The sequence below is a fragment of the Desmodus rotundus genome, chromosome 8 (assembly GCF_022682495.2).
Source record: "Desmodus rotundus isolate HL8 chromosome 8, HLdesRot8A.1, whole genome shotgun sequence".
NCBI classification, from domain to species: Eukaryota; Metazoa; Chordata; class Mammalia; order Chiroptera; family Phyllostomidae; genus Desmodus; species Desmodus rotundus.
The window spans coordinates 90281264-90306836 of NC_071394.1; the positions used below are offsets into that span (position 1 = coordinate 90281264).

Here is a 25573-nt window from a genome sequence, read left to right on the forward strand (position 1 = left end):
TGGCGGGCTCGCAGTCGGAGGGTGGTGGACGGGCTGACTGGCCGAGGGCTCAGCGGGCGGCGCGCGGGCATGGTGGGTGCGGGGCTGCGGGCGGCCGCTCGGCGCTGGCTGCCGAGCCCAGGCCACAGTGGGCCGCGAGCCGCCTCGTCCTCGCCCTCCTGCCCTGGCTGCGGCCCCCCGGGTCCCGGCGCCCACTGCCCGGGCACTCCGCGCTCTGCGCCCGCCCCGACACCCGTCGGCGGCGCCGAGCTCAGCGCGCACCTGTGGGCTCGTTACCAAGACATGCGGAGACTGGTGCACGGTGGGTGAGCCCGAGTGGGAAGGGCTCCAGCGGGGGGAGGTGTCCCGCAAGGCTACAGATGCGCGCCCCGACGGTGGACGGAGGGACCTAGCGCCAGGGAACCGCCCCCGAGCCGTCGGGGTGCCTCTCTTCGTGGGTAGCGCCCCAGTGGCACTCGCTGGGGCTCCGAAGGCCGGACGGCTCCCCGGGGGAGATTCCTTTGGGTTATCCGGGGGGCCTCTGGGGACGCCCTGACTCCCGGAGCGGGCGAGCCGGAGGTTTGTTCCCTGGCTCCGTCTACAGAAGCTCGGGGTTCCCGAAGCGGCCGCCGGAATCTAGGGCTCCCGCCGTCTTTCCTTGGGGTCCCGACCGCCGGGAAGCCGCGGCGAGAACTCCCCCCAACCCCTTGTTTTCCTAGAGACCCTTAATTGGTGCGGGAATATCAAGGACAAAGCTAGCCGGCGGCACTGGCCAGAACAGGCTCTTAGGGACTGACCTAGGTTGGCGGACTCCGATTAGACTTTCAAGACACCTCTCGATTACTAAGCCCTGGAGGCAAGAAGCACTCCGACCTGGAGGGGAAGGAGAAGGGAGACCAAGTTGCTCCAGTCCAGAAGGATTGCTGCATCCTTGGCCAGGGCACTCACTAAGCCTCTTGTAGTCTCTCTTCCTCTGCAAAATGGGCTGAGGAGGCCTAAACCCTCCTTTCAGAGGGACCAGGCTGACTCCCCTCATGAGGCCGGAGTCCCCTGAGGCCCTACCTCTGCAGCAGACAGATGTGGTTTGGGTCTTGGCCTTATCACTCTCCAGCTTGGTAGTGTCCAGCAAGCCACACCCTCTCAGACCCTCAGTGTGTTAGGGCAGCAATTTTCAACTGGCGGCGCTGCAAGAATTTTTAAAGCATTCAATACCTGACTACTTAGTCATGGGCACTGACCCTCTTTTCCTTAGATTGTCAAATTAAATGACAACAACCAACACAACAATAGCCATCTGGAGTGAGTGAATCAAAATTACACTTTCTTTTGTCTGATTGACAAAAATATTTTTTGGTGTGCCACAGAATTTTAGTAATTAGCTTATGTGTGCCGTGAGATGAGAAAGGTTGAGAATTGCTGTCTTAGAGTGTAAAAACAATCCTGGGGCTTCTGGCACAGGGTTGGAGATGGCTCAGAAATCCCCAGGCCTGGGAGGGGAAGGGGAGCTTCCAGAGGAGCCCCAGGAGTGACAGGGCTCTCATTGTCTGATGAGACAAAGTAGCTGGTCTGCAGTATCCCAGCTGACTGAACTGCGGCCTCCATGCTAATTGTGGAAACGTGGGAGTGGGAGGTGGACTGGACTTACACCTCTTGAGGCACTGAAGGCACAATGGTTGAGACCCCTGAGGAATGATGATTTTGAAGCCTATGGGCCTCTGTCAGGATGTCACCACCCCACCCTCAGCAGAGAGGGCAGGCCTGGGGTGCTATTTAGGGATATGTCTTTGCTTTGGACCTGGTTGAGACCCTCTATGGAGCAGCTTGAGAAGCCTACTTAGTAGGTGTTGTGGGGAGGGATCTAGTGAGATCTATTGGGCTTTGTCTCTCAGGGCCCACATGGATCTTCAGATATTCAAGAAGCCCCCCACCCCCACCCCTACCCAAGCTCCTCTTGATGTGAAAGGGGCAAGGTCATTTCCAGAATGCCAGGGTGGGTGCCAGAATGAGCCAGCCTAGCTCGCCTTCTGACTGGGTTTTCTGGGGGAAATTCTGGGCATTAAAGTGTACTTTGGGCTAACACCTTTAGGCAAAACTTTGCTAGGGAGACAGGCCTCAAGCCAGCCCCCCCCACCTCAGCAGAAGGCTAGGCTGAGAGATAAGTGGGGTGGCTGAATTAAAATCTCACCTCCACTGCCTACTGTTGGGTGGTTTGGAACAAGTGACTTTACCTCCCTGAGCCCCAGTTTCTTCCTCTGGATGATAGAGGAGTAAATGTGACCACTTCACAGGATTGGAATAAGGACTGAACAAGATGAGCCTCTTAGGCACCTAGCAGCAGCTAGGAGGGTGGCGCCCCCAAGTCAGTCCATGGGGAGGGTTGGCCTTGGGCTGGAGCTGGGGGCTGAGGAAGAGAAAGGAGGGGCAGGGGTTGGGCATTGAGACCAGTGAACTTGGAAGGCCAGTGTGGGTAACGGGTATGTTCTGCACACCTGGCCCTGTGCACTACAACAGCCCTGTGGAAGGGTGTGGGACCTTGAGGCCCCAGAGCTATGTTTTTTTCAATCCAGAAGTGGGTTCAGGAGGCCAGGCCCTGTGGGCTGCTTCCTCATCCTGCTTTGTTCCTAGGAGAATTGTCCATCCCTGGGAACATCCTCAAGGGCAGAGGCGAAAGCCTGGACTTTGCCAGAACCCTGCCCACAAGGGGCTGTACTGCCAAGCAGACCCCTCTGCTCCTGGGGACTACTGGATATTGTTCCAAGAGTCACAGCTGGTACCCAGGAACTCAGGACCATTTGGGGGGGGGGGTAAAGGGGCGAGGCCCAGCATAGTATTGATCTCAGAAGCAGCTTCCTAAAAGGCTGAAGTCAGCTGTATCTCACGTGCATCCAAAGTGAGAAGTGTTTTGTCTGCACCCAGAAATTGCTGCTCTGTGCTGCACCAGAGGAACCAGTTATACCTGTTCCCCCACCCTGCACTTAGCTCATCAGCAAGTGTCTGCTTCTGAGCACAGGCTGCCAGGTCTGGCTGCGTGGCCGAGGGCTGCTGCTGCTTGGAGAACGTGACAGTGTGGCTGAAACAGGAATTCCCTAGAGGCTTGGGCTTCAGCCACAAGCTAGGGGTCTCAGGAACGAAACCCCTGCAAGGCAGTACCCTGTGCACCTTGTCTTGCCTGCTCCCCTCTCCCTGTGAGCCCTGCTCCCTGAGTGATGCAGGGAAATCCAGGACATGGAGGAGACGGGCTCCAGAGGTGCATTGCCCATGTAATCCTACATTTGCCACAGGTGCAGAGTGGGAATGCTGCACACAGCACATGCCATACGACCCTCTTAGTAATTCTGTAGGTTGGTACAATTTTTATTCCCTTTTCAGAGACAAGAAGACGGGCCCAAAAGGTGAGGTAGCTTTTCTAAAGTCACAGCCATGAAAAGGGAGAAGGAGGGCTTGGTCTGATCTCTCTGACTTCAAAGCCTATGCCCTTTCCCCACCTACCTCCCCAACTGTACAGATAGGGAAGCTAAGGCAGAAAAACCTGGCATCCCAGAGCCCACTCTGCACAGTGTCCCACTCGGCCCCTGTGGAGCAGCCAGGGGCTTGGAGCAGTTATGACTGCGTCCTCAAAGGGGAGCAGCCTGGGTAATGGCCCAGAACCCGACATCACACGTCCGTCCTGCCTGTCGTAATTAGCAATGTTCCCTGGCTAGAGGCAGCAGATGTCATTATGTGGGCTGGCAGGCAGCTTAAATCCTATTAGGCCTTGCTTGGAAGGCTGGCAGGTGCTCAAGAGCTGGGAGCATGAGTGGCAGAGGGCCTACCCGACACCTCCCACTTTATTAATGTTCCTAAGGCCCAACCACAGCTGCAGGCAAGGTGGAAGGAGTCAGTACACAGCCATGTGGCTGATGGGGCTTATGAGAGCCTGGAGGAGGCACAGGCTTGGTGCACCTGGTGGGATGCAAGTGGTGGTGTAACCCAGGACCCCATAGGTAGTTCCAGCCATTGCCAGCCCTGCCTAACCCCAACCGCGTGACCCTGGGCAGATGACTTTCTTCTGAGCCCGTGCAGTTTGACTACATGAAGCATTGGGCTAAGAGTACCCGTCCTAGGGTGTTTTATGAGGCTCCCAGGGCTGGGCACCTGGAAGGTGCTCGGCAGCCATTTGTTGCTGCTGTGATCATCATCTTCACGCTTGCGTCTCCTTCCTCTAGACCTCCTGCCCCCCGAGGTGTGCAGTCTCCTGAACCCAGCAGCCATCTATGCCAACAATGAGATCAGCCTGCATGATGTCGAGGTCTATGGCTTCGACTATGACTACACACTGGCCCAGTATGCAGACGCACTGCACCCAGAGATATTCAGTGCTGCCCGTGACATCCTGATTGAGCACTACAAGGTGAGGCTGGCCAGGCAGGGTTCCCAGGCCCTGGGGGGCAGGTAGCTGAATTGGTCCCCCAAGGCAAGCTGCCCAGCCAGCAGGTGTGGCGGTGCCATTGGTTCAGGCCTGGTCTGCTTTCCCCCAACAGTACCCAGAGGGTATTCGGAAGTATGACTACAACCCCAGCTTTGCCATCCGTGGCCTCCACTATGACATTCAGAAGGTGAGTGGCTAGACGGCTGACTTCCTCTGGCCCCTTCTTACAGGTTGTGTATTGGCCACTTTCTCAGTCCCATCCCCAGTGGAGCGGTCTCCTCTCCAACCCTTGGCCTCTTAGCTGTAGCTTCTTCTTGGCGTGCACATGCGCCCCTTGATACCATCCATTTGGGGTTTCAGGGATGGGAGGCGGAAGAGGCTGGCTCATGGCTAATGGCATACCCCTTCCTCACTGCCCATCCACTCCCCTTGTGCCCCCAGAGCCTTCTGATGAAGATTGACGCCTTCCATTATGTGCAGCTGGGAACAGCCTACAGGTCAGTGCTGCCTCTGCCTGACCTCACTGTAGTCCACTGCTCCACCCCTCTCTTCCCCACCCTACACTTCGGCCTCAGGACCACTTTGCACTGATGACGTCTGTGTGCCCATGCAGGGGCCTGCAACCTGTGCCAGATGAGGAGGTGATCGACCTGTATGGGGGAACCCAGCACATCCCACTGTACCAAATGAGTGGCTTCTATGGCAAGGTACTCACTCTGCTGTTGCCCAGGGCAGCCTACTCAGTGATCTCACCGTGGGTGCTGGCCCCAGGGAGGCCGTGCCCACACCCCTGCACAGGCTGCACCCCTCTACCAGTGTCCCCAAGGCAGATTCAGAGCCCCTGGCCTCCAGAGCTAGGGTTTGCAGGGCTGGAAGGGATGCTGAAGCAGTCTCCCCCTCTGCAGGGTCCCTCCATCAAGCAGTTCATGGACATCTTCTCGCTGCCGGAGATGGCACTGCTGTCCTGCGTGGTGGATCACTTCTTGGGCCACGGCCTGGAGTTTGACCAAGCACATCTCTACAAGGACGTAACGGTGAGGATGCTGAGCCTGCTTGGGGTGGCAGGGAAGGTGAAGTCCAGCCACATCAGGGCAGGCCCTCCTGGTCCCCACTGCACCCTCACTGTCCCTCCACTGCCCCCAGGATGCCATTCGAGATGTGCACGTGAAGGGCCTCATGTACCAGTGGATCGAGCGGGACATGGGTAAGGGTGGACAGTAGCTACTGCAGCCTGCCTGGGCAGGGTGCAGGACTGGCTCTCACAGGCGCATCTTCCCCTGTTAGAGAAGTACATCCTGAGAGGGGATGAGACCTACGCTGTCCTGAGCCGCCTGGTGGACCATGGGAAACAGCTGTTCCTCATCACCAACAGTCCTTTCAGTTTCGTGTGAGCCCCACTCCACCGTGGGAGGAGGGAGCGGGGTGGAAGCCAGGTAGGCACAGGCTGGCCGCCCTCAGACCACCTGTCCTACCTCTGTCCCCTTTCTCCCCAGGGACAAGGGGATGCGGCACATGGTGGGTCCTGACTGGCGCCAGCTCTTTGATGTGGTCATCGTCCAGGCAGACAAGCCCAGCTTCTTCACCGACCCCCGCAAGTATGGGCCTGGCAAGGGCGATGGGGCCAGTGGGTGGGGAATAGCCTTTGCTCACTGCCCTGTGTGCTTGGGGTGGGGACGCCCCCTTCCTGGCATGTGTCCCATGTGAGCAGGTGGGCCTTTGCAGAGTGGGATGGTACCCAGTTCATGGTCTTGCCACAGGCTGGAAAATCAAGCCCTTTACCCCTAACCCTAGACCTTTCAGAAAACTTGATGAGAAGGGCTCGCTTCATTGGGACCGTATCACCCGCCTGGAAAAGGGCAAGATCTATCGGCAGGTGAGGGCCATCTAGGTGGGAGTAGCACCCGAGTGGGTGGGGGGCGCACAGGGCTAACCAAAGCCCCAGGGGGGCGCAGCGCACAACTGCTGTGGGTTGGTTCCCTTGGACAGGGCCGTGGGCCTGTGTCTGGGGCACCAGGGAAGGGCGAAGGCCCAAGCAGTGTTGAGGACTTGGCTTGTGGGTCAGGTTGCCTGCATCTGAATTCTAACTTCACTCCTGGTTGGCAGAGGGAGCCTTACCGAATTACTCAAAAGAGATAAGTAACTTGAGTTGTGGTGTCAGGGCCTTAGACTGGCCAGGCATTCACTAAGTGTGCAATAAATGGCAGTTATTACTTGAGGTTGAGCACTCCGCTGCAGCCAGATGAGCTTGGTTGGGGCCCCTGAGCTGGGCTGGGGGGCTGGCGGGGGTGGCTCATGGGCCTCTAAGGAGACCTTTTCTCCTGGCTGGCTCGGAAGGTGAGAAGGGGCATGGTGGGCAGTTGCAGAGGTGGCTCTCAGCTGGAGTTGATTAGGCATTTGGCTCTGGATGGAATGCAGAAATCCTGGCTGAGCTGGTGAGCAGGGCTTCTTGGGGCTAGCGGGTCCAGAAGCCGGCGGGGGGAGCCAGTCGCAGTTGGGCCAGGGGCCCCGCCCCAGGGAGCAGCCTCAAGGTACCCCGCTGGGAGGCCTTCCCTGCAGGCAGTGCTTCTACCCCTGCCCACTGTTCCGTCACCCACCCTGCTGGCCCCCAACTCTCCATGGCCCCCTAGGGCGCAGGCTCTTTCCCTAAACTCTGAGGGTCACATTCCTCTTTGTCTTAGCATCTTGGCTGAGCCTGAGGAGGGTTATGCACCTTTGTGGGGAGCATGTGACTTTTCTTTGGCAGCTTTCAGATTTTCCCTTATGCCTGATATTCTGAAGGGGGGGTGTGTGTGTGTTGGATCGTATTTGGTTCTCATCTGTCTTTGCTCTTGCCCCTTCTCCCCTCCCTCTCTGTATCTCCTGTTGCTGGAACCTCACGCTCCATCCTTCCTGACTCAGCACCTGTGCCTCAAGATTCTTTCTGTTGGTTCATTCAGGGCACATCTACTGTGCCCGTCATACCTCCCTCTTCTGGAGGGTCCCCTGAACCTCAGCCTCTCCACCTGACCTAATTTCAACAATGAATTCTCTCACGGCCACCTGTGACCCCACGGCTTTCGTCTCCCTGGGCCTCTTGTGCACAGACTGCTGTAGTAACTCCTTTTTTGCTGGACATCAATTCTCTCCTGGGGTGTGGGCTCCTGTCCCAAGGCTGCTACACTTCCTGCTCTGAAACCACCCCCACTCTCACCCCTCCCCAAGTTTCTGCTTGCCTGGGAGCTTCCTCTGTTGTGTTTGAGCCTGGCTGAGTGTTTCTTTCTTTTCTCCAGCTTTGGAGCAGGAGAGGCAGATGACCTCGCAGTGAGGTCTGCCATTGGTCTGTTCGGTCCCTCTGGGCTCAGGCCTGGAGGCCAGGAGGACCTCAGGGCCATCAGGTCACTGCTACAATTTGTTTCCCACAAAGAGTGGACTCAGTTCCTAGCTTGGGGTGTGTGTGAGGCCATAGGGAGCGGGGAAGGGAGGCACAGGGCACTGTGCCAGGCCTATAGGAGACCTTCCTGCATAGGCAGACCCCCTTTCTGAGTGTGAGGCAGAGGTAGCAAGGGCCAGAGCCCAGAGGGGACAGCGAGGCCACGGGAAAGGGCAGCCAGCATCCGGCTGAAAAGACCTCACTCTGGGAATTTGGGAGAACGGGTAGGGAGCCAGGCGCGCTTCTGGCAGCATGGGAACCCCTTGGGCACATGGGGCTCAGCAGTGTTCCCCCACCTCTCCCCAGGGAAACCTGTTTGACTTCCTGCGTCTGACAGAATGGCGTGGCCCCCGTGTGCTCTACTTCGGAGACCACCTCTACAGTGACCTGGCAGTGAGCAGGGGCGAGACTGGGCCATGGGGGGTGAGGGGGCCTCCCAGCTGGTGCTGAGCCTCGTCCTCCGCCCTGCCCACCAGGATCTCATGCTGCGGCATGGCTGGCGCACAGGTGCCATCATCCCCGAGCTAGAGCGTGAGATCCGCATCATCAACACGGAGCAGTACATGCACTCGCTGACGTGGCAGCAGGCACTCACGGGGCTGCTGGAGCGCATGCAGGTGCAGGGCTGGCCAGGATGTCCCCGGGGAGGGATCAGGGCACCACCTGGGCACACACATCCAGAGCACACCTTGTCTCCCCCAGACCTACCAGGATGCTGAGTCCCGGCAGGTGCTGTCTGCCTGGATGAAGGAGCGACAGGAGTTGAGGTGAGCAGAGTGAGGCGAAGGCAGGAGTTCCCCCTCCAGCCCCATCCTGCGTGGCCCCTCACGTGCCCCATGTCTCCCTCCCCAGGTGTATCACCAAGGCCCTGTTCAACGCACAGTTTGGGAGCATCTTCCGCACCTTCCACAACCCCACCTACTTCTCGAGGCGCCTTGTGCGCTTCTCCGACCTGTACATGGCCTCCCTCAGCTGCCTGCTCAACTACCGAGTGGACTTCACCTTCTACCCGCGCCGCACACCCCTGCAGCACGAGGCACCGCTCTGGATGGACCAGCTCTGCACCGGCTGCATGAAGACCCCCTTCCTCAGTGACATGGCCCACATCCGCTGAGGGCCCCTTTATTGTCCAGAACAGGCCCCGGCCCCTCCTGCCCCGCCCACTCTGGGCATTTGTCCAAATGAGCAATAAAGTGGTCCTCCCCTGCTCTGTCTTTGATGTGTCATTTGACTGCAAGGATCCTCTGGGTGTCAGGGAAGTCCTCTTCCAAGAGGGAGTCCTGCAGGGAGGACCATGTGTGGGTGGGTTGAGACCAGGCCGAGGACCCACTTCCACATTCCCCCGCCCCCTGCACTCACATCAAAGGGCTCACAAAAGGCATCATGAGAGCCAAAGACTGGGTTGGGGACAGAGACCAGGGTTGGGCTGGTCCCTTCCTGCCATGGGGAGAAGTCATCATCTGCGTCATCTTCTGCCTGAGGAGACAGGTGAGTGGTGAGGGGCCTTGAGCAAGATCTGTGGACACCAACCCCCAATCCGGCCCTACCTGGAAGATAGAGAAGCCGAAGCCTGTGGCCTTGCTGCGAGCTCGGAGGTACACGGCTCCAGCCACCAGACCCAGCAGCGCTCCGGCGGCCACTGCACCTCCCACACCAGCTGCCACAGGTGGGGCCTCAGGTGCCACCACTGCCCCCTGTAAAAACAACATCAAGGACTGGTCAGGCCACTTCTTTGTCCCTGGCAGCTCTGCCTGCCTCCCCATCGTGAACTCACGTGTTGTGGGGGTGCCAGCAGGGGGCTGGCCAGAGCATGGATGATGCCATTGAAGGCCATGATGTCCCATACAACGACATGGCTGACCACAACTGTCCATGGAGCCTGTGGAGAAACCAGAGTCAGGCCCAGTGGGTGAGTGGGGGCCAGGGTCAGTGGGGAGGGGCAACGGCCAGACTTACCATAGGGGCCTGAGAACTGTTGTCAGGGCCTACATCACTGAAGACAAGGCTGAGGCCCAAGTGGGAAGGGAGCAAGGTACCATGGCTGGCGTTGGCGCTAAGGAAGGTAGTGTTGGAGGCATGCAGCTCCAGGTCTGGGCCACTCAGTGTCTGTGGGTAAAGCAAAGGCCACTCAGCCTGTTGGCCTGGGCTAGCCAGGGGGAGCAGACCATACCCACTGCTGGTTACCACGTTGTCCACAAAGCCTTCATTGACAGGGACAAAGAGTGTTTTATAGGTGAGCTCATCATCTAGGAAGTACAGGAACTCAAGACCTCGAGGTGTGGCGTTAGCATAGTCCAGCAGCATCTGGGAAGGTAGGAAGGCAGGACAGTGAGCAGGCTCCCTCCCCTAGGTCCCACATACCCTGAACACTCTGGGCCCCTGCACACCCCGTAGAAGATGGAGAAGTTGGCGGTGGCAGCCAGCACATCAAGCAGCTTCCCATTGCACATGCTGGTCCCATCACCCACAAAGCCATCACGGCAGCGGCAGGCCACATCTGCAGAAAAGGGGGTTCAGTGGGTTGGTGGGTCAGTGAGAAGGGGCGGAGCTGGGGAGTGAGGCATGTTGGAGGCGGCTGCACCTTGCATACGGTAGCAATAGGCATCCCAGCGTTGTGACAGGTTCTCCTGGGTGCCCAGGCTGACTACGCCCACCTGCCCAGCACCACAGTCTGCCTCAGGGAAAACGACGGGGTGTGCAGCGGAGCCGTTGGCCAGCCAGCCCACAAGGCACCGGTGGAAGCCCAGCTGTAGGAGCAGGAGGGGATGTTGAGACCCAAGGCCCAAGTCAAGGGGCTCCCACAGGCTTGGCTCCATGTGTCTGGGTCCCACACACCTGCTGGGCAGCAGAGAGCTGAGAAAGAGAAGCAAGGACAGCTCCCTGGGCCCTGCACGCTGCCTCAGCCTCTGAGAAGTTCAGACCGTAAGGGCCACTGGTGGCCTGGAGGTGGAAGACACCAGCCCGTTTCTCTACAGAAAGGAGGGATGCACAGTCAGCTGGGGACACTGAGGTAAGGCACGGGCACTGGGACCAGGCAGGGAAGCGCACCCTGGAAGTGCAGGTCAGTGCACACGGCATCCACGTGACATGGTGGGGGCTGGCTCAGGCAGCGGTCCACTGGAGGCTCGGGCTCCTCCAGACAGTGCAGCCCATCACCCACATAGCCAGCATGGCACACACAGCGCCGTGCGTTCTGGGGCAAAAGAGCAGGCGGGCGCCCTTCAGTGACTGGGAGGATCCACTTTGCGGGCCCCCCCACCCAGCTGCTTGGCTCCCCTCCTGCTCACTGGGCCAGTACTCAGGCAGTCAGCATGCTCACTGCAGCCCCCTCGGTGGCCATCTTCACAGGGGTTGCGGGCCCGGCAGCTCCAGCCGTCACCCTCGTAGTCTGGCAGGCAGGCACAGGCGACCACAGTGCCTACCTGGCTGCAGGTGGCATGCTCACTGCAGCCGCCATGCCCATCCTGACACAGGTCCGCCACTGGGGCAGGGAGAGAGTGGTTGGGCCAGGTGACAGGAGGGGAATGGGGTCTCCCACTCCTCTCATGTCCTCACCCGCCTGCTCACCTGTACATGTGCGGCCATCCCCTTCATAGCCCAGGCTGCATTCACAGCTGTTGCCTGCGTGGCACACTGCCTGGGGTGCACAGGCTGGGGCACACACAGGCTGCAGCTCTGTCCCCCACATATCAAGATCAGTAGCTGCTCTCCTGGATGCCCCCAGATTCCCTCCCACCCACCCTCAGTGCCTCCACCTGATGCACAGGTGGGGTGCACACTGGTGTGTGCAGAGTGGGCACAAATTTGAGGGTCACTCACCCAGCTGCACCTCACAGTGTGGCCCAGTCCAGCCCTCCTCACAGAAGCAGGAGCCAGAGCCCCCAAGGCCCTCATCACAGTGGCCATGAGAGGTGCAGCGACAGGCTACAGAAAGGGACAAATTGGAGGATGGAGTTGGCACGTGGGCCCAGGGAGTCGGGGCAGGGCTGGGTGGGGCACGATGGCTCACCTTGGCAATGGGGCCCAAAGGCCCCTGGGGCGCAGAGTTCACATGCTGTCCCAGCAAAGCCCGGATGGCACCAACACTGCCCGTTGCCGCTCATGCCGTCCATGCACACACCATGGTCACTACAGGGGTGGCTGGCACCCCCGGGGCACGCTAGGGGGTAGGGTGGGAGAAGTGAAGTGGGTCCAGGGGCTCCCAGCAGGGTCCCCCCACCCTCAAAGGCACCCCCAGCCCAGCCACACCATCCATCCTCTACCCAGTGGCAACCCAGGCTCTTCCAGAAGTACCAATGCGCCCCCCGCAAGTCCCCATGCTGCTGAGAACCCTCCAGGCCCCCGTGCTCTGGAGAACACCTGGACCCCACCACACCAGGTTCTGTACCATCTACACACGCATCCCACCTCTTAGAGTACTCTATCCTAGCAAACTCCACCCCCAACCCAGACCCGCCCAAGCCCCTGCCCACCCAAGTCCTCTCGGAAACAATAGCCAGAGCTGTGCCCACGGCAGCTGGAGGAGCTAGTCAGCAGTGTCTGCAACCTCAGGACGCTCACCTCGGCACTCACTGCCATAGTGACCTGGGCAGCAGCTGGGCTTCCAGGTTGTAGTGACACAGTTGCGGTGGCAGCCCCTGGCCCGACGTTGGGGATGGGCCCAGATGCTGCGCAGTCCCAAGGGGTACAATGGAGGGGACGTCCAGTACTTTGTGAGGTAGCGCCAGCATAACTGGGGACTGCCCTGAGCCAAGAGGAGTCAGGCTACAAACAGCCTGGGCTTGGTGGCCCCTGGACCCTGCCCAGAGCCCACTCAGCTCTCACACCCTTACCTGCTCACGTGAGCCCTCAGGACAGGGTGGCTCCCGGCCACAGATGCCGCAAATCTCCTGGAAGGAATGGAGGCCAATACAGCAAGTTCGAGTGTCTGAACAGTACAGATGGGCTTGGGCCCTTACCCTTGCACCTCTGGCCTCCCTCACCAGCCACAGTGGCCGAGTCTCAAAGCTGTCACAGCGGGCACCAAGGCCAGGTGGTTCCAGCAGCTGGTCAATGCCATAGGCCAAGCCACCCACAAAGGGCAAGTGTCGCTGCACAATTCGGGCATCGTCCTCACCCACTGTGAGCTCACCCTGTAGGCAGAGGATGTGGGATAAATGGGGTTCACAGTTGTACAGAGCCCACCCCCCAATGCCAGGGTCCCTGCCCCCTCCCCTCATTCAAGCCTCTTCCCCGGACTCACCGGCCGGGCACGACTGCAGGAAAAGGAGATGGGGGTCCCATACATGGTGCGAAGTTGGCCCAGGTTGGGCAAGTCGGACGCCAAGGCCTGAGCAGATGAAGTCATGGTTGGATCTGGGCAAGCAGGCTGGGTGGCCATCAGTGGGGACCAAGGTCTGGGGCGCACCCACCTCTATGTTACGGATTATATGGCCCCGAAGAATAGCTGCTAGCTTGTCACGGTGGTCCTCATGGTAGAGCCAGGCCTGGCGATCAGGAGAAAGGGCTCGCAGGGCAGAGTCTGTGGGCCACAGCATTGTGAAGGGCCTATGGGACGCATCTTGTAGCAGGGGCAGGAGGCCAGCGGCCTGGTGTGGAGGAGCAGAGGTGAGGCAGTCTCAGCATAGTCAGACTGATGGGCAGGGAGGGGCTCCAGGGACCCGCCCAGGCAGCCTTCCCACCAGCTACACTCCTCTGTAGCCATCCCACGCAGACGTGTGTGAACATTCATGCAGGGGTAAACTTGCACACTTCCTGACTTGTCAAGTATGTGGGCACAGATAGCATGCACACCCTTGTGCTCACACTGGGAAGCCCATGCACACAAACATGGCCTGTGCCCACAGACGTGCCCACTCACACAAGGGACAGGGTGTACACAGGCAGGCGAGCGCACACACAGTCATACACACTCGTGCACATATGCACACACTCATAGGCTCACTCGCAGGAGCAGTACCGTCAAAAGGCTGCTGAAAATCTTGTAACCGAAGCTCTCTGCTGCGGCAGTGACATTTCTCTAGGGAAAGGCGCTGGTGAGCTGTGAGTTCAGATCGGAAGGGAGAATCTCAAGGCCCCAGCTACCGCCTTCAGGTCATACCCGCGGGATCCGGGCAGCGTCAGGCTCCCAGTGTAGCACGTCGGGTGGGAGCAGGACACGGTCGATGAAGTGCAGGATGCCGTTCACTGCCTGGTGGTCACTGCTCACCACTCGCGCGAAGTCATTGAGGTATATGCTGCCCTGGGGGCGGGGCATGGACGGATGGGGGCGGGGCCCGAGAGTGAATGAAGCCAATTGGTGGCTCGTGAACTGTGGGTGGGACCTGAGGCAGGGGTGGAGCTTTGGTTGGGCAAGTCTGGGAACAGTAGGTGAGTGGGGTCATGACGGAGAGCTTTCTGTCTCTGTCTCTGTCTCTGTCTCCTCTCTCTCTCTCTCTCTCTCTCTCCCCCTCTTTCCCTTTCCCTCCCTCTCTTTCTCAGCCGGCAGCGGAGCACGTGCACGGTCCAGGAAGTCTTGAGCTGGGGAACAGTGGGCAGGGTTTAGGGCTGGACTCAACTCTGACTCACTAAAGCACGCCCCCCCCCCGCCCCCCGGGGAAGTGAGAGGGTCTTAAACGCATGGGGACAGGACACAGGCTTGCAGGGGCAGGGACAGAGGCGGCGGTGGAGGCTTGAGTCTGTGGACCGCTATGTCGGGGCTGGGGCCTGGGCTCACCTCCCTCTCGCTGAAACGAAGAGGGTGCCCGGAGAGCGTGGTGACGTAGCCTTCCTCTAGCAGATCCTGGCTCCGCAGCTGCCGGCAGCCCACCACGTGGTAGTGGAACACCAGCTGTTGGTGGGCTCCAATCCGCTTCAGTTCATCCTGGAATGGAAGTCAGAAGGGTGGAGGGGGAGCCCCAAGGGCCACTTCTGCCCAGACAGTATCCATCCCTTCCCAGTCTTGCTCCTGGGGGCTGTTACCTGTGACAGGTTGGTCATTAGATCTGCATGCGGCACAAAGATTGTGAAAGGCCCGTCACCCTTGAGCTCACTGTATTTCTGGGGGGACAGGGGAAACAGCTGGAGTGGAAGAGAGGGGCCACCTGGAACAAACTTGTGGCTTCCACATATCTTCCAGGAAAGACCTGGATTCTGAGAAACCACACCAACCCCTGACCAAACGAGCACACCAAGGCCAAGAGACGGGTGGATCCTGCAGGTAGAGAGGCCCAGACTAGACCAAGGAAGTGGAGGCCAGCGGGTCACTCACCAGGAGGTGAACGTTGAAGAATGAGGCATGCCTGTCCTGAAGGAGCTCCTGGTGGGGAGGAATGAGGCTCAGCTCAGATTTAGGGTGGCCTCCATTCAAGGCCTGGTGCCTTTCCCAGCACCTGTGGCCCAGAGGTCTGGGCAAGGCAGAGATGAGGAAAGGAAAGCCAGGGGCATCTGAGCTAGGGTCAGGATTAGTTTCATGGATCATAGCTGGGTCAGGCCCAGGTGGAGTCAGGAGTCAGTCTCAGGGTCATGGCCAGGGCCAGGATCAGGATCAAACCTGGGATCTTAACCAATAGCATGTGTCAGACCCAAGGGGGGAATAGCCACGGTTGCATCAGGGTCCCACTTGGGTATCGTTACCAGGTTGACTCGGGCATGGCAGGTGAGACCATCACCCACGGTGTAGGCTGCATCACAGGTGCATGTCCTCTGGCCATCCCCTGTGCTTTTGCACACAGCGTAGCGGCTGCAGCCTCCATTATTCTGAGGCAGGGACAGGAGAGGACAGTCTCAGTGGCACCCAGGACTCCTCTGCCCCAACCAGCCCCATTGGAAGGGCCAGAAAGATCCCTGTCCAACCCCCAAAGCCCTGTTTCCTACTGATCAGCTACACTTGAGCTTGTGGGGAGAGTGGCTCACCCTTCAGAGGCTCCTAGAACCCTGCTAGGAACGAGGAAGGCTGGTACCTGCCTCAGTCTCCTCCCTGTGAAATGGGGTGGGGCTTGGGGCCTGACCTGGGAGCAGGGGTCCAGGAGCTCACAGGTCCGGATGCCATCCCCACTGTAACCATTGCGGCAGCTGCAGGAGACCTGTCCCAAATCCTGATCAGTGGGGCTGCTGGGACCCTAGAGCGAGCCAGCGCCCTGGACAGAAGGGGCACCCCTCCCAAGCCCAGTCAGCCCCCTACCCATGGGGGAATGTACAGCCTTAGGATCCAACCCTGTTGTGCTGACCTGCTGGGGACCTGTGGGAATACATTCAGCGTGCACGTGGCAGCCCCCGTGGCGGATGAGACAGCTGTTGGCTTCTGGGGGAAGAGACACTGGGATGAGGGGGCCTAGGTAGCCCCTCCATTCACCTGTCTGCCCAGGTGCTCACCCCCTACCCTCAGTGCCCTCAGGGCCCACACCCCTGTGTGCCTCTCAGCCCTTCTTAGTCTGACTTAGGCCACTGAGACCAGACTTCTAGTCGCACATACAGCAGGGGGGGGACCCCAGCCTCACCCTGGCACAGCTCCCCATCGCCTGTGTAGCCATCCTGGCAGGTGCATGTCCGCTGCCCTGGCGCCACCTTGGTGCAGTTGGCATGGGGGGAGCAGCCCCCGTGGTCATGGGCACAGGGGTCCACCTCTAGGCAGATGACCCCAGAGAGTTGTGAGGAAAAGGTAAGGGTGAGAGGGGATGGGAGGAGGGCATGAAAGAAAGGAAAAGGTCAGAAGGAGGGCTTGGACCAAAAATAGGACAGGGGAAGGGCCTGGACCTAGAGGGGTGAGGAGGGCTCTATGGGAAAGCTACCCCAAAATGTCATGGGGAGCTCGGGGCATCAGTGTGGCTGGACCTGAGCAGTAGGTGCCGTTGCCCGAGTACCCTGCAGCACAGACGCAGACAGGGGCTGCCGCCGAGTCCCCTACACAGCTGGGAGGGGTGACAACAGTCAGCCCTTGCCCTCCAGCCCTGCTCACACCCCAGGCCTCCGCCCACTTGCCCACCTGCTCCAGGCTGAGCTCACTCACTTGGCATTAGGGTCACACTTCTTTGGGCAGTGAGGGCCAGCGATTTCTGGAGATGTGAAGATGGGACGGTTCTGGTCATTTAGACCCAGGAACCGCAGCCCCCGGGGTCACCTGCCTCCCCTTTGGGGCCACTCACTCTGGTCACAGCGTTGGCCCTGCCAGCCCACATTACAGACACAGCTTCCATCCCCTTGCAGCCCTTCTTGGCACAGCCCATGGGCACAGTCACACACTGAGAGTGGACAAAGGAGGACAGGAGTTACCCATTGCCTCTGTCTTGCCCCCGCTGGGGTGCCTCCATGACTGCCGTCTGCTGGCAGGACGCCCACCATTCCCGCTCCCTCCCCAGTCCTCACCTCCAGTGCAGTTGGGCCCATAGCGGCCCAGCTCACACATCTCACAGGCCGTCCCATGGAAGCCCTCGTGGCAGCGGCACTCCCCACTGCCCAGGAGCCCGTCCTGGCACCGGCCCTGGCCCGAGCATGCCCTGCCCAGCCGCCCTGGGCACGGCTCACACAGTGTGCCAAAGAAGCCGGGGCAGCAGTCAGGCACCTGCGGGGAGGGGTTCGAGGAGAGGCCCGCACAGGCCGGGACAAGAACATGTTGGCAGTGGGCCAGACATCGTGGGGCCACAAAGCCAAAGGACAAAGCAAGGTGGACCCAGGGAAAAGGAGACCACCTTCTACAACACTCTCCACGGCAGGGGTGAAACTCAAGCAGGGAAGGGCTGTGCCAGATCCCATAGCGAGGGGCAGAGCCGGACCCTGCTGTTGCCCCTGGGGCTCAGTGGATGGTGCCAGCTCTGGGCCTTTCTCCTTTTCCCATTCCCCTCCCTGGGGGCATAGCCACAGGAATGAACACTGGCCCCTCTGACCTCAGACCTCCCTCCCTTCCCCTTTTTCTGGACTTACCCTAGTCCCAGCCCTGCCTCTGCCCTTGAAATCTAATCTGGGATCTCCCCGGGTCCCCCACTCCCACAGCCTTCATTCTGGTCAAAGATTGGGGTGAAGAGATTCAGGGCAGACCTGGATCTTCTTGGCACACGTGTAAGAACAGCCCCGGGAAAAGGAGTAGCCAGAGCTGTAGTGGCAGCTCTTCTTGGGGGTGTCCTGGATATGGGAACAGGCAGGAGGGCTCAGCCAGGGGCTCGGGTAGGACAGGGCAGTGACCGGGGAGACAGACAGACAGACGGACTACAGATTCCCATGGGTAAGACATGAGCAGGAGAGCAGAAGGAGCAGACTGGATGGAGACAGACCAATGAGGGTTGCAGGCCTCCAAGTGCAAGTCTGAGTGAGGCCTGCTCTGGGCAGACCTGGGCCCAGGCCTCCTGGCATCTACCAGGGACGTCGAGAGGCCCGCGCCATTCCAATTCCCCGTGCCTCGGCAGGCAGGGCCGGCCCAGAGGGTTGGACACGTTGGGAGCAGTGAGGGCAAGCGAAGCAGGGGTGAAATTGTGCCAAGCCCAGCCTCACCTCCAGCTGGAAGCCCTGAGGGCAGCGGAATTTCCTTGTGCAGTTCACACATTTCTCCTGGGGTGGGGGGGAGGGCAGAGTGTCAGGTGGTCCTGGGGAGGAGGCGCCCAAACCCATCTTCCTTCAGCCCAGGCTGACAGCTGTCCTATCCCTCACCACGTGCCCGTCCCACCGGTCCGCACCTCCCAGCTCTGAATGGCCGGCCGCCCTCCCCTGGCCCGAGTCTCACCCGCAGGGCCTCGGCATGGCTGTAGAGGCAGCGGCTGGAACCCACTGCCAGGACTCCTGACAGGCCAAGTAGTGTGCGGCCAGGCGCCTCCAGCACCGGACCTTCCAGCAGCACATGGTTCACCTCAGGCTGGGAAGTGGGACAGGAGGCTGAACCCAGCCCAGCCTACCCCACCCTCACCTCAGGGCTACACCCCAAGGCTGGGGCTATCTCCACAAATGGGGGCCTCCCAGGGGGTCAGTTCCTGGAGCAGAGATTGGAGTCTCCAGGTGGAGGAATTCCAAGGACAAGGGGCCTTCAAGAACAGGGGGTCTGGGGGGGGTCTCCTTGTCCCCACAAACCTGGCCACTATGGTTGTAGAAGACCAGCCAGTGACTGGGGCCCAGGAGGGAGTTTCGATGTCCCCCCCTCAACAGGGCTTCCAAGGACAGCGCCTCCCCCAGGATCACATGGTGTCGCACTGTGTCTGCATCCTGAGGGGAAGGAGAAGCTCAGGGGACTCCACGTCTACCCAGAGCCCCGAACAGTGGCATACTACCCATTGTGGCCCTTGGCACCTCCCCATCACCCTTCCCCATCCCAGTGACCTCACCAGGCTGCTGCTGTTGCCCTGGGCCTCCAGAGAGTGATTTGTGGGCACGAAGATGGTATAGGCGGTGGCAGCCTCGATCTGGGGCACCAGACTATGGTGCTAGGGACAGGGCGTCAGGGTCAGGGATGGGCATAATCGCCCCCAGTCCTGACACTGCCCCCTCTACCCTTGGGGGAGGGCGCCCCTGACCATGACCTTCTCCTCGTGCCCTTACTTGGAGCAGCTCCCGAAAGAGGTGGAAGGCAGGCACCGAGTCCAGCTGCTGCAGCAGCCCCTGCCTGCCTGGCATGTCCTTCCGTGGAGGCAGTAGGACCTGTCACAGAGCATGGGGCCGGTCAGCATGTCACTGCCTCTTGTTCTGCTTAGAAGGTTCCCTGAGCACACTCCCCCCAGCCATACCTGGCTGAGGATATGTAGGACACCATTGGTGGCAAGAAGGTCAGTCACGTCCAAGCTGGCGTTCTGCACCCAGACCCTCTGGAAAGCAGCAAGCAGAGTTCAGGCACAAGTGGACACAGGTAGACAATTAAGAGTGGGTGTGGCACCCACAGAGAGGCTGCTGGGCACATAGGCACCCACTGGTGGCCCCCAGCCTGGCCCAGATACCCTCAGACTCAGGACTACCCAGGTGAGCACACAGGAGCCCGTGCATGAGAAGGACGGTGAGTGCACACAGACGAAGAGGGGCAGGCAACTCCTGGCAGTGCAGTCAGCCCTGGTCCAAAGTCAGTGTCTAGCCCAGCAGCACAATGTCCCTGGCACATCCTCTGAGCCCAGCCCTGGGCAGGGCAAAGGGACCTCAATCTCACCCCCTGGGGTCCCTGGTCCAGGAAGCCTGCAGTCACTCCAGTTCCCTCCCATGCTCTGCACAGTCCACTCTGTTGCCCAGAGCTTGCCACGTACCCCACTGATGTTGTGAATCTCCCAGCGAGTAGTGGGACTCAGGGTGGCCACCTCCTGCCCGCCCAGCCGGGCCAGCTCCTCCTCAGAGAGGGCACCCTGGAGAAAATGGGCCCTGAGGGCACAGTTGGGGGGGCACCATGGAACCAGGTTAGTGTAACCTACAGAGACCCCTGGGATGGGGCTCTACCCACAGGGATGGACACATGCTGGCTGAGAGCCTCCGGGGAGGGGCTGAGTCCCCTCCCAGGGCCCAACCTGGGCTGCCCACCTGACCAGTTGTGACAACATCCTCGGCTGCAGCCAGAAGGCCTGGTCCTCAGGGCTCAGCCTGCGGACAGCAGACTCGGAGGGCACCAGGGCTGTGACTCGGCTGTCGGCAGGAAGTGTGATGCCGGCTGTCTACGCACACAGTGTGCAGAGGGACAGGAGGAGGATGAAGGCAGCCATCGTCCTGAGGTCATCTGCCCCCACCTCCAGTTCATGGAGATGTTCTGTGGCCTCCCTGTGTCCAGGGGGGCCTCCTGGATTTGAGTCCTACCTTGATCCACTGGTAGAAGGCAGAGAAGTGGGCATTTGCCTCCAACTCCTAACGGGAGGGAAAGAGCTGAGGTCATAGGCTTCTGGACAAACCTGAGCCTCTCTCCCCTCGGGCCCTTAGCACTGCCTCTTCCCACCGGAGCTTCCCAAGCACAGGGAACCACTCACCCGGAAGATGTCTCCATAGCAACTGAAGCCATCACCCCCATAGCCAGGGGGGCATGTGCAGACCCGCTGACCTCCCCCCACCGCCTGGCAGGTGGCCTGCAGTGGGGGTGGGGCAGAGAGACATGGCCCTCCATTTAGCACCCATGTGGCAAGCTGCATGGCACCCATCCTCCATCTCTCTGTTCAACCTTGTCACCCACCCTCCTGCTGTCTGCCTTTCCAACCACCTGTATCCACCATCTGTCTCCATCCATCGGGTCTGCATTCATGTTGCCCTTTCAGAGTGCTTGGCCCTACTCTCCAGGATCACAATGCATTTGACACGGGTCACCCACCCCACCATGATAGATGGGTCACAGAATCCCGGGTCAGTGGGAGCACCCAGGAGGCCCTGTACCCTCAGGAGAAGCCTGAACTGAGAGTGGCAGGAGCTAACCAGGGCAAAGGTGTCGCTGGGGGAAGCCTTCCAGAATACACCAGTAGAGGTACGGAGAGGCGTTAGAGCTGAGTGAGATCAGGGGACAGCAAGGAACTCAGAGTGACTTTGCAGAGGAGTGTGGAATGGGGGTGGTGGGGGCCAGGGCAGAGAGAGGAGGCTGAGCAGGGGCTGGGCCTTAATATGATTGAAAGCTCTATCCTGTGGGCAAGGGGCGACATAGTTTGGATTTGGGGTTTAGAAAGAAGTCACTCCTGATCAGAGATGGGGACACCTGGGAGACGCAGCCGAGTCCCACCCCAGGGTCTCCCCAGGCTCCAAGCCCTCTCACCAGGTCGTGGCAGCCACCGTTGCCTGCCCGGCATGGGTCGATGGGGCTGCACACATAGCCATCCCCCGCAAATCCCAGCTTGCAGGTGCACCGGCTCTGGAGGGGTTGGGAGTGGAAGGCTTCATCTCACCAGGAGCTCCCATCACTTTGCTCCTCCACTCCTCAGCTCCTGATGGGCACTGTCCCCTGGGGAGGCCTGCTCAGACCCCAGAGGAGCTTCTCCCAGCCCCAGCCTTGGAGACCTGGTTCCAGATGGGGAGACTGTGGCCCTGAGGGGCTCCTGGGGTGAGCCTGAGAGTGATGGCATCAGCAGAGAAGCAACCAGGGAGAGTCTGTGCCCCTCTGCTCTCAGGCCTGGACCCTGCCAGGACTGCTGGAGTCAGTGGTAAGTGAGTGGTAGGTGGGCCAGCGTTTGCCAAGGGCAGCCCCAGGATGGCAGCTTGATCCCACTCCGTCCCGGCTACCCTGCTCAGCAGCTCTGGTCCTTCCCCCACATCCTTGGGCTTGGAGCCACTGAAGACAAGTGGCTGGTGAGATTCCCCAGATCTCAACGCCCTTGTTTGCAAGTTTGGGGCATCTCAACCTGCTAATTCCAGTCTGCAGTTCTGAACTTTAAAGCTCCTGGTGGGGTTTGGAGCTCCAGCCCTTGTGCCCCTCTGAGCTCTCACTGCTAAGGCCCCAGGGGCTGGGGGCTCAGGTCATTGTGGGGTGGGAGGACTGGGAGCCCCATGGGGCCACCGCGCCTCACTGGGCCATGAAGAGGCTGATCCTGAAGCAGCGTGGCCTGGCCTCCCGATTGGCATATTAGATATTTTTAAATGCCAGCCAGTCCTCAGCGCTGAACATCTTAACACGGAAGTCTCCAGGTCCTGAGAGCCTCTGACTGACTAGCCTGAGACTGCAAAGTTCTAGAGCTGGAGTCCGGGAGTCTAAAGATTTTGGGATGTCACTGTCCTTGGGCAGGGGTCTCTTCCTGCTTTGCCCAGCACCAAGTCCCTAAGTCTAGGAGGAACTAGCATGGAACAGGTGCCCGGTGACACATGGGAAACCAATGAGTGAATGAATGAAGAGAGTGTCCGCAGACAATGGCCCCAGGGCCCAGTCAGAGCAAAGAAGGCAATGATGTGATTACAAGAGTCCTTCATCCCGAGAGACAGGGGTCACAGCCTTCTGATTTGGAAAAAGTGCTGCGTAGGCTGGCCCTGGAGAGCGCTCTCCTTGAAAGGTCCCGGAGCCTTCACATGGCTTCCAGCACATGTCTGATGCTTCCAGATTGTAGGGCTCAGCGTTGCAGAACTGGATTCTCATTGGTGTCTGAGGTTTCAGACCCTGAGCTTGAGTTTTTGGAGTGGACATTCCTGGAGTCAAGAGCACCCCAGAATGGATGTTCCCCACCCACTGTCCCCAGGCCTGCTGCACCTCACCTGCCCAGGCCCCACATAGCTGCAGAGGGCGTCTGCGTGGCAGCCACCTCGCACGTCCAGTTCACATTCATCGATGGCTACGCAGACACGGCCGTCTCCACTCCAGCCCTTGTGGCATGTGCAGTTGTGGGTGCCCAGGGCCCCAGGGACACACTCAGCCTATGGGAGCCACAAATCAATGAGTCAGGGCTGCAGGGCAGCGGGCAGAGGGCAGAGGGTAAAGGTGCCCCACTTCCCACCCCTGAGTCAGGACTTCAGGGAAGAGACAATGAGACTGACATTCTCTGAGCAGCCGCCGCGGTCTGGGTTGGAGCAGGGGTTCCTGGCTGTGCAGGAGAAGCCATCACCCTCGAAGCCATCGAGACAGAGACACCTTGGGGTTGGTGAAGGAGGGGCCTCCAGTGAACCTCTGGAGGAGGCCAGAGGCTAAGCGGTGAGGTCACAGACAGGCAGAGAGGAAGCTCAAGCCCTCACCTGGTGACACCCCCCTGGCTCACACAGCGGGCGTGCAGGTGGCAGTTCTGGGCCTGCTCCGTGGGCCCACAGTTCCCTGTGGACTCGTTGCAGAAGCGGCCGCTGAAGCCTGGGGCACACGTGCCACTCTGACACACACCCCCACTGCCTGGACGATTGTCACAGAGACCATGGACACAGCCGCAGTCTGTAGGGAGGAGGAGGGAGCAGGGAAACTCAGGCAGGGGGAGAGCTGGTTGGGAGCAGAGATGCAGCCGGGGCAGCGCTGGGCATGGGGCGGCCAGCGAGGATTTGACTTCAGGGGCACAAAATCAGGGGTCGTCCCAGACTCAATAGGCAGGCGGAGAAATGAGAGGGGGACATTTGCTGCTTTCAGCCACCCCATTCTAGCTGCCCTGTCCCCAAATCCACCATCAGGAAGTTCTCCTGTCTGTCTGACCTAATCCTGAATGCTTTAGATTAAACCACAATTCTCTTCCTGGAATGGGTGAAGGAAACATCTATTTCTGTTCCCAAATCCTCCTCCACTCCTGGATTTTAACCCTTCCTCCTGGGGCTCTGTTCCCCTTCTTGGGGGTCCCCAACACCCTTTCCAAGCAGAACCTTTTTCCTCCCAGGCCGGCAGCCTGGGCCAAGACCACCCACCTTCCTGGCACTTGTCTCCATGCTTGTTTGGGTTGGAGCAGATGTGGCAGGCGATGCCCTTGTAGCCTGGGAAGCAGAGGCAGGCCCCATTGCCCAGGACCCCGTCGCTGCACTGGTGATGGGCAGGAGGCAGGGTCAGTCACGGGGAGGGGACTCTCCCCATCCCCTCCCCTAACACCCTGCTTTGGGATGAGCTGACTGAGCTCCTGCTCCCACTCCCTGGAAGGCCTCACTCTGGATCTTCCAAATCACCGATGTTGTCAAAACCTAGCCCCTTAAAGGGCACCCAGCCCTGGAGGCTTCATGGGTGACTTCTGCTCAACCTAGAAACACACGACCCCTCCGGCCTTCCTTAGCCAGGCACCAAAGTAACCTTGATGTTAGAGTGGCAAAAGCTGACCACAAAAGAAAACTACTCACAAATAGCCCTTACGAAAGTAGATATAAAAACCTATCTAATTAATTATTTCTAACTAAAAGAGCAAAAATACTATGACCCAACTTCCACTGCCTGGATGTGAGAAGCCTGAGGCCAGACAGAGGCAGGCCTGGCTCAGATACACAGCCAGTCACCTGCCAGCTCGGGAGAAGTCCACCTCCCCCGCATCTCGCCCGGGGTGGGAGGGGACTCACGTTGCCTTTGCCATAGCAGGGGTTGGAAAAGCCCCCAGGACACTGTGCGCAGTCGGGCCCAAAGAACCCTTTGCAGCAGTCAGGTTTCTGCAAGAGACAGAGTGTGTCGGCAGGTCCATCTGGCGCCATGCCGCCCGGCCGGCCTGGTGCTTCTGCTCCCTGGTCCCTTCTCTAGAGCAAGGGGGAGGGGGAGGCCCCCGTGGGACACCTTTTCCACCATTAGGACACGGCACTGCTCTCTGAGGCAGGCAGTCTGTTCAGCCCCAGAGTGGGGGGGCCCAAAGGAGAAGCAGGTGCCCAGGTCACTGGGGACAGAGTGGCCTGTGCCCAGGCTCACCAGGACGGTCTGGTTGCAGTAGTGAGCGCAGCCCTTCTTCAGGACGTTGAGCCCCGTAGGGTCATGGGTGTAGACACACTCCTCAGGAGAGATGTCCTGGGGGGGCCATGCCAAGCTGGTCAGCAGGTGCAGGTGCTGGGCTGACCCCTTTGCCAGGCAGTCTTGGTCAAGGGTTCTCAGCCCCCTGGGTCCAGCACTCCCACCCCTCAGCAGGACTGAGGGGTGCTGAACCTCCAGGTCCAGCCTTACCTCCCAGCCCCCCTGTCCCACCCTGACCCCAAGAAGTCAGGGGTCAACACTGAGGGTTGGGCCCAGGCTCACTCACCAGCTTCACACTGTTAGGGGGGCACGTGTTGGTGGTGTTCAGGGCTTGGCAGTCTGCACAGGAGCCCTGGGCAGGGGGTGGGGGTGGGGAGAGTTGTCAGTACTGGTTTATTTATACAGCGAACCCTAAGAAAGTAGCATGGAGCCGGGAGCGAGCTGGGGTCTGAGAAAGCATCAACCACAGGAGGGCTGGGAGATGGCGGGCTGAGGGGAGAGCAAGAACAAAGGCCTCGCGGTGGAAAGGAGCTTAGTGTGAGAGTGTGAGCATCCCAGGCCTGGACAG

At 59.8% G+C, this 25573-nt stretch overlaps 2 protein-coding genes across 3 annotated transcripts in view; one reads left to right on the plus strand and one right to left on the minus strand.

Moving 5' to 3' along the window:
- On the plus strand, positions 1–9003 carry NT5DC2 (5'-nucleotidase domain containing 2). Its single transcript, XM_024556595.4, has 14 exons — positions 1–301; positions 4185–4369; positions 4500–4574; positions 4829–4884; positions 5001–5094; positions 5293–5421; positions 5531–5591; positions 5672–5774; positions 5881–5982; positions 6179–6260; positions 8103–8189; positions 8273–8413; positions 8499–8563; positions 8649–9003. The coding sequence occupies exons 1-14, from the start codon at positions 70–72 to the stop codon at positions 8908–8910; spliced, it is 1674 nt and encodes a 557-aa protein (XP_024412363.2). The 5' UTR covers positions 1–69; the 3' UTR covers positions 8911–9003.
- STAB1 (stabilin 1) overlaps positions 8885–25573 on the minus strand; it is a 26998-nt gene continuing 10309 nt past the window's right edge. Inside the window, exons 19-69 of one of the 2 annotated variants that reach the window (XM_053929753.1) lie at positions 25292–25357; positions 24967–25062; positions 24630–24716; positions 23997–24108; positions 23352–23538; positions 23157–23250; positions 22878–23036; positions 21454–21549; positions 20687–20782; positions 20520–20567; positions 20250–20380; positions 19982–20093; positions 19478–19555; positions 19293–19391; positions 19079–19177; positions 18828–18959; positions 18487–18615; positions 18258–18314; positions 17808–17891; positions 17139–17334; positions 16919–17014; positions 16783–16828; positions 16608–16684; positions 16274–16399; positions 16004–16077; positions 15785–15859; positions 15411–15533; positions 15046–15093; positions 14757–14834; positions 14512–14658; positions 13897–14037; positions 13756–13815; positions 13208–13384; positions 13039–13125; positions 12779–12928; positions 12629–12685; positions 12357–12540; positions 11806–11955; positions 11616–11720; positions 11364–11471; positions 11084–11277; positions 10845–10989; positions 10632–10765; positions 10378–10543; positions 10184–10293; positions 9981–10100; positions 9753–9902; positions 9571–9675; positions 9344–9490; positions 9156–9272; positions 8885–9076 (exon numbers count right to left, since the gene is read on the minus strand). In XM_053929753.1, coding sequence (XP_053785728.1) covers positions 9020–9076; positions 9156–9272; positions 9344–9490; positions 9571–9675; positions 9753–9902; positions 9981–10100; positions 10184–10293; positions 10378–10543; positions 10632–10765; positions 10845–10989; positions 11084–11277; positions 11364–11471; positions 11616–11720; positions 11806–11955; positions 12357–12540; positions 12629–12685; positions 12779–12928; positions 13039–13125; positions 13208–13384; positions 13756–13815; positions 13897–14037; positions 14512–14658; positions 14757–14834; positions 15046–15093; positions 15411–15533; positions 15785–15859; positions 16004–16077; positions 16274–16399; positions 16608–16684; positions 16783–16828; positions 16919–17014; positions 17139–17334; positions 17808–17891; positions 18258–18314; positions 18487–18615; positions 18828–18959; positions 19079–19177; positions 19293–19391; positions 19478–19555; positions 19982–20093; positions 20250–20380; positions 20520–20567; positions 20687–20782; positions 21454–21549; positions 22878–23036; positions 23157–23250; positions 23352–23538; positions 23997–24108; positions 24630–24716; positions 24967–25062; positions 25292–25357 — 5712 coding nt within the window. In that variant the 3' untranslated portion in view covers positions 8885–9019. The remainder of the gene's footprint in view (positions 9077–9155; positions 9273–9343; positions 9491–9570; positions 9676–9752; positions 9903–9980; positions 10101–10183; positions 10294–10377; positions 10544–10631; positions 10766–10844; positions 10990–11083; positions 11278–11363; positions 11472–11615; positions 11721–11805; positions 11956–12356; positions 12541–12628; positions 12686–12778; positions 12929–13038; positions 13126–13207; positions 13385–13755; positions 13816–13896; positions 14038–14511; positions 14659–14756; positions 14835–15045; positions 15094–15410; positions 15534–15784; positions 15860–16003; positions 16078–16273; positions 16400–16607; positions 16685–16782; positions 16829–16918; positions 17015–17138; positions 17335–17807; positions 17892–18257; positions 18315–18486; positions 18616–18827; positions 18960–19078; positions 19178–19292; positions 19392–19477; positions 19556–19981; positions 20094–20249; positions 20381–20519; positions 20568–20686; positions 20783–21453; positions 21550–22877; positions 23037–23156; positions 23251–23351; positions 23539–23996; positions 24109–24629; positions 24717–24966; positions 25063–25291; positions 25358–25573) is intronic. The other variant, XM_053929754.1, reaches the window with a different exon arrangement.

What these genes read in the sequence shown, in the direction of transcription:
- NT5DC2 (XM_024556595.4), top strand. Translation starts at nt 70, where the DNA reads ATGGTGGGTGCGGGGCTGCGGGCGGCCGCTCGGCGCTGGCTGCCGAGC. An exon ending in AACAGTCCTTTCAGTTTCGT is followed by an intron (nt 5,775 to 5,880) that starts GTGAGCCCCACT and finishes CTTTCTCCCCAG; the next exon opens with GGACAAGGGGATGCGGCACA. An exon ending in ACCTCTACAGTGACCTGGCA is followed by an intron (nt 8,190 to 8,272) that starts GTGAGCAGGGGC and finishes CCTGCCCACCAG; the next exon opens with GATCTCATGCTGCGGCATGG.